The following is a 6191-nucleotide window of genomic DNA, read 5'->3' on the forward strand; positions in this document are numbered from 1 at the left end:
GTGCATTTATAATAACATAGTTTTAAAACCCGGCCCGGTGGGTCGACCTGGGACCCGGCCGACCCGGGGCTGGAACTAAGCTGGGTTGAAGAAAAAAGAGGGGAAGAAAAAACCCGTTGTGACCCGACTGACCCAGTAATCCGGTCAAAACCTGATTGCAATCCGTTGATTTTTGTTTTTTTATAAAACGAAGTTGTTTTGATTTTTAAAAAAAAAAATGATCCGGACGACCTGGTCAAAACCTGAAACCTGGGCTTTGAACCGGGTCGGGTCGGGTTTAAAAACTATAAATAATAAGCAGACTATTAACATGCCATTGATGAATGTAATCAACCCAGCTAAAGAAGTTATTACAGTCACACACACATACACACTGCAGACCATCAACAACACACTGTTTGGTATTTACTTTTTTATTTTTTATATGATTGACCAATCATTAGAGATCTCACCACTTATCACCTCAGTCTATGTTCAAGTTGTTTTATTATTGATCTTCTCCAAAATCTGATTTCTTTCTTGGATTATGTGGCTGTGACAGTTATGAGCCTGGACATATAATTGCTCACAGGTATCCATGAACAACGCCATCTCCTTCTTGATCTCATCCATCTTCAGTTTTACAAAATCTTCTTCCCTGCTAGCAAGCCCTGCTGCTTTCTTCAAGAGTGGCTCGATTTCCACAATCAATCTGTCGGCAAGAGCCTTTACATTTTTCATGGCTGTGATTCTAGTGAAAGTTGCACGGTCAATTTTTTCCACGAACTCCCGCTCCTCCTTCAATGCTTTCTGGTACCGATTCCAAAAGTCATAACAACTTTTCATCCCTTTCACTGGAACGTCTAGCGCAGTGACCAAAGCAGTTACAACAGGTGGTGCAGCAGAGACGGCAACTGCTACTACATTGGAAATCATCACAAAGACAAAAAGAGATACAAACAACACATAAGTCACTGCCCTCCAAATCGTCACTTTTTTGAATTTCTTATCAAGCTTCCTCTTACGAGATCTTATTTTCTCCAACAAGGATTGCTGCTGCTCACGAACTGATTGGAACAGATCAAAGAACTCCGAGGTAAATGGACTGCCAGCCGCCACAAACTTCTGTAATTCTTCTAATGTCTCTACATACTTCTCCTTCTCGTAATGCGTAACGGCAGCCTGTATATGCTTCTGGCTAGTACGAGCGCGTAAAACACATCTTTGTAGTTCACTACAAAAATCCATATATTTGATGCTACCATCAAAGTATTCCTCAACCAAAGACAACAATTCTGGTTTATTCCATATATCTTCCTTGCTTTCGAGAATGAAAGTAACACATCTCGGGTCAGGTCAAAAAGCAAATGTAAGACATCTTTAAATAAGTCTAAGGATCTAATATCGGAATTACCAGTGACAAGGGAATTTCCGACAATCTTAGTCCTTTCAAGGACTTTGGCACCGAAGGATCCTAAGCGTGGATCTTTCTTACAAGCATCCTCGTATGAGCTGAAATCTTTTGCGAATCCGAAATCACCATTACTGGTCTTGCTAGATTGGCCTCCCATGACAACCAAATGGTAACCACCTAAAATTCAAGAAAACCCAACGTAAGCAAAAATATAGGGTCTTTTTCACTTTAAATGTAATCTAACTATAAGAGTATATATACATAATGCTGTGTAAAACCAAGTGATCAAGTTGACTCAGATATCACAACGCAGCTTATGAAAACAAGCAAAATTGAAGTAAAAACTAGCACATGGAAATAAGAAACAAAAAAACCCAAATTAACAAACCTTTGATATAATCTTTGAAACCCAGAAGCAAAGCGTTCACTTGATTACACAGTTAAGAGTAAATGAATTCAAAAAACCAAAAACAAAAGTTCATGAAACTAGCTAACAGCTTAGAACTTGTATCAAATGAGATATGACAATATTAGAAAGTAAGTAACTTTCTCTCAAATAAAAGGCTGAGATGATGCGAACCCAAGAGATAAGGTTTTTGAAGATATTTACTTAAGAAGTTACTTGGAAAGGAAAAAAGGTCAAGAGAACGCGTGGAGTGTTTGATGATATGCAATATTTTCAACTGTTAGAAGCTTCAACTGAGCTTCCGAGTTTTGGCTGATATATCTGTTCCACGGACAGAACTTTGAATGAAAAGAAGTGGTCTTGATTCCTTTTGGAGACAGATATTTTATCAAAATTTGAATTTTAACTATATATTCAGAAAAATCAATTTGCCATGGTCCGATTCATGCATTCATTGAATGCTAATCTTGTTTCTGAACAAACTCTTCTGTGAGACCCCTTCAACAAGTAAAATCATCAGTATAAATATTCAAGAACACATTCTCCAGACAACAGATGCCTAATGCACCCACAATCAAAGACCAAAAGAGCTTCCTTGGGTGCCCTCCAAGTACTTAATTTGTCCTGCCACTCATCTAATTCCCATTAATAGACAATCCTTTAGCAAACAGCTCTTTAATTGTATATTTCATCATGCATATCAAAGTTCGAAAATATATTAAACTAGTGTATAAATATTAAAAAATATTAGTAGCTTATCATTACAAAAACATTATAAATAAAAGATGATTTAGGAAAAAGTAGAGTTTATATATGTTTAAATCTATAAACTCAAGATAAAAAAGCTTAAATTAATATACTTAAATTAAAACAAGAAGGATATTTACTTATTAAAGCACTTTAAAGTAATGAATCTTTTGTTATTGTTAAAGATAAATCATTTGTCTTTAAAACTTTATTACTTCTCACTCATGCAAGCTCCTCACTTGTGCAGTTAAAATATATGCAAAATATCTCCAAAGATTCCAACAACATCATCTTAGTTTAGATACACTTTTAAACCAAAGTCTTTGAACCAAATAATATAAAAATAAAATATCTTTTAAAAAATATGAACCTAAGCTCTAGATTTTGAGAAGAAAATCAAAGCATAAAATGAAAATAAAACACTAAAATATGAAGTGAGGAAGAGTGAATAAAAATTTAAAAAATATTTGGTTTAAACTCTTCCTTCACCTCCTTTTTATAGTGAATTTGAGAACTTAAAAGGTTTAAGAATTAATTCACATCATTATCAACCATTGAATAGTCACCATAAATTAAGAATTAAATCTAGAAAAATCAATGGTTCTTTGAGATTAATTTCTTATTCACTCATAATTTATTTAATTAAAACAAATTTCCAACAATCCCTTGTATGAATGAAAATTGTCTTACTAGTTTAAGAACAACTCAAAGATTTGTTGAGATGTACTCATTTGGTAGATTACTACATCATAATAGGTAGCTATTGACTTTGAACATTTCTCGGTGAAATACTATCGGATTTACTCGACTAAATAGTGAACGCTATGTCTTGAATTATTCGTCTTTTATATAAACCAAGACAATAGTACTCATATAGTTCTCTATCTAGAGATTTTTTTTTTGTTCTCACTATTGTGTTCATTTTGGCTTTAAATAACTCATAGATTCATAAGTGCTTTATAGAATTCATCATTTATTAAAATTCTCAAAGAAATAATTGTATTTCTCACTTATATAGGTAATCTTTTATTAAGAGAATTTTACGATACTCTACTTGATGTACCAAGATATGAAAATAATTAAAAGCTTATAAATAATTTATCACGCTGCAGCTAACACTTATTTTATCATAAGAATAAGTAGAAAATAATATTTTTCTAATGTTGCCGAGAATGTTATATGACTTAGATTTCCATTTGAACCTAAATGTTGAGATCTCCAACCAACTAAATATGGTTATTATCATTATACTTTTTCATCTTTTAAAAGCTTTAAATCTATTTTCGTCAATGTATATACAAACTTTCTTAATAAATTTTTGGTTAGTGGGATCCGCAATATTTTTCTTTTACTTTACAAAGTCAATGAAAATAATTTCATTTAAGAGCAAGTGTTAAATGAACAAAATCACTATCCATTCACTATTATATCTCAAAACCTTATCAAACTGTTTAAATTAATAGATTGAATTGATTTTTTTTAAATATTACCTGTTAATATTTCTATTACAAATAGGAAATTCCAAGAGTATTTTTTTTTTTGTCTCATCCAAAAACTTCTACAATTCCTTAAGCCATTTGAGAAATACAATTCCGGCTTTACAAAATGAACTGTGTTTTTCACACGACATTTTGGGATTTTACACCAGCCTTCCCTGACATTACATCAAGGATTCCTCAAAACATGCGACTAAATTCACGGAACTGCAATGTGATGTTATGTAGTGCGACGATACATTCTATGAAAAGGCAGTACTATTGTAATTCGTTCAAGGCATCATAGCAAGGACTAATTTTACTACTGCATAATTGAAGAACACAGGGGAATGGCTTAAAATGCTCACCATTCAGGTTTATTACCCAAATCAACAAACTTCATGTCATAAGGCAGATGCTTTTCCTCCAAAGTAAGCACTACCTTTTGACAAAAAAAAACCCTAAAAAAAGCTTTCAAAACCATTAGTTTGGCATTTCCAAACGATCCATCAAAAAACAAAGGTGATGTACATACCATCACCAAGTTTACCAGGACAGTAACAGAAGCTTTGACAAGATTTTAAGAGGATCCAGTAACTGAAGCACTAGACATTGAAACAGTGAGATTTATTTTGATTCATTGTCGTTTAAAACCAAGGCAAGCCTTTTCCATTGGTGGATAGGTTTTAAGTAGTTGATTGACTGTAATAGAATCCCAATTGATATTTAGTTTTGTTAGCTCTTCTTGAGCAGAGTCCCACTTTGAGTATTTCGAGTTGTTCTAAAAGAGTCACAGGTCTCCCAACAGAGAATTACTGAACACCAGAATCGTTTCAGAAAAACTATCCACTTGCCCTTCTCACTTTCTGACAAAAATCCATGGACAAATACTTTTGCTACAGCAATTCCTAGTGTCAAACGCATGACTATCTCTTGAGCCACCAATAATATTGTGTTATACACCCTTAAAATTTCATGAAGCTGGTCAATCTATTCATTAACTGAAGACAGTAAAGCAGACTATTAACATGCCTACAGTGCATTGATGAATGTAATCAACTAAGTAAAGAAGTTATTACAGTCACATAAGTTTCTCTTTTATATATTCAACGAGCTACACAACCCAGATGGTTACCATACCATAAACAACACACTGTTTGGTATTTGCTTCTTTTTTTTTTAATGATTGACCAATCACTAGGGATCTCACCACTTATCATCTCAGTCTGTGTTCAAGTTTTTGCATGATCCATCTGTTTGTAAATCATTTTCTGCTCAAATTACAGTTTCCTGGGTCGAATCCAAATAAATCAAACCTATGCGTTAGCTTACAGATACAAAGCAAGCTAGGCAGTCAGCATAATAAACATAGGAGTTCTTCATTGTCTAGTATAATTGATCCTCTTCAAAATCACAGTCCTTCCTTGGATTATGTGGCGGTGACAGCTACGAGCTTGGCCATCTGATTCCTCCAAGGTTTCCATGAACATCGCCACCGTCTTCTTGATCTCATCCATCATGAGTTTTACAAAGCCTTCTTCCGTGATAGCAAACTCTGCATTCTTCAAGAGTGACTCGATTCTCACTATAAAGTTTTCGTCAAGAGCCTTTACAATGTCCATATCACCGATCGTAATGAAAGTTGCACGATGAATTGAGTTCACTAACTCCCTCTTCTCCTTCAATGCTTCCTGGTACTGATTCCAAACCAAGTTACACCAACTTCCCAGCGAGTCCATTGAAGCGGTTAGCGCACTGGCCACAGCAATTACAACAGGTGGTGCATTGGCAGCTGCTACTACCTTGAAAATCAACACAGAGACAAAAACAGATACAAACAACACATCTGACACTCTCCTCCAGATCTTCATGTGTTTCAATTTCTTATCAAGCTTCTCCTTATAAGAGTCTATTTTCCTTGACATGGAGTCCTGTTGCTCACGAACTGATTGGAACAGCTAAAAGAACTTCAGGGTAAATGGATTGCCAGCCGCCACAAACTTCTGTAATTCTTCTAATGTCTTTTACACACTTCTTCTCCCTCATCCCATCTTGCAACTCCCCTTCCTTCTCAAAATGCGTAATGGTAGCCGGTATATGCAACTGGCTAGTACGAGCGCGTGTAACACGATTTTCTAGTTCAGTACAAAAATCCGTAGTTTTGACACTA

At 34.7% G+C, this 6191-nt stretch overlaps 2 protein-coding genes across 3 annotated transcripts; both read right to left on the bottom strand.

The window, feature by feature from the left end:
- Positions 1-316: 316 nt before the first annotated feature.
- LOC133673038 (UPF0496 protein At2g18630-like) lies at positions 317-2027 on the bottom strand. 2 transcript variants are annotated; one of them, XM_062093641.1, is made up of 3 exons: positions 1782-2027; positions 1394-1570; positions 317-1300 (listed from the first exon to the last, which is right to left on the bottom strand). In XM_062093641.1, the coding sequence occupies exon 3, from the start codon at positions 1225-1227 to the stop codon at positions 475-477; it is 753 nt and encodes a 250-aa protein (XP_061949625.1). In that variant the 5' UTR covers positions 1228-1300; positions 1394-1570; positions 1782-2027; the 3' UTR covers positions 317-474. The 2 variants fall into 2 exon arrangements, with proteins under 2 accessions (XP_061949625.1, XP_061949624.1); XM_062093640.1 differs by having other exon boundaries at positions 317-1570.
- Positions 2028-5400: 3373 nt separating this feature from the next.
- On the bottom strand, positions 5401-5946 carry LOC133672564 (UPF0496 protein At2g18630-like). The gene has a single exon (XM_062093010.1). It carries the CDS (start codon positions 5944-5946, stop codon positions 5401-5403), a length of 546 nt encoding a protein of 181 aa, XP_061948994.1.
- Between the last annotated feature and the right edge of the window lie 245 nt (positions 5947-6191).

Source organism: Populus nigra, chromosome 14 (genome assembly GCF_951802175.1).
Source record: "Populus nigra chromosome 14, ddPopNigr1.1, whole genome shotgun sequence".
NCBI classification, from domain to species: domain Eukaryota; kingdom Viridiplantae; phylum Streptophyta; class Magnoliopsida; order Malpighiales; family Salicaceae; genus Populus; species Populus nigra.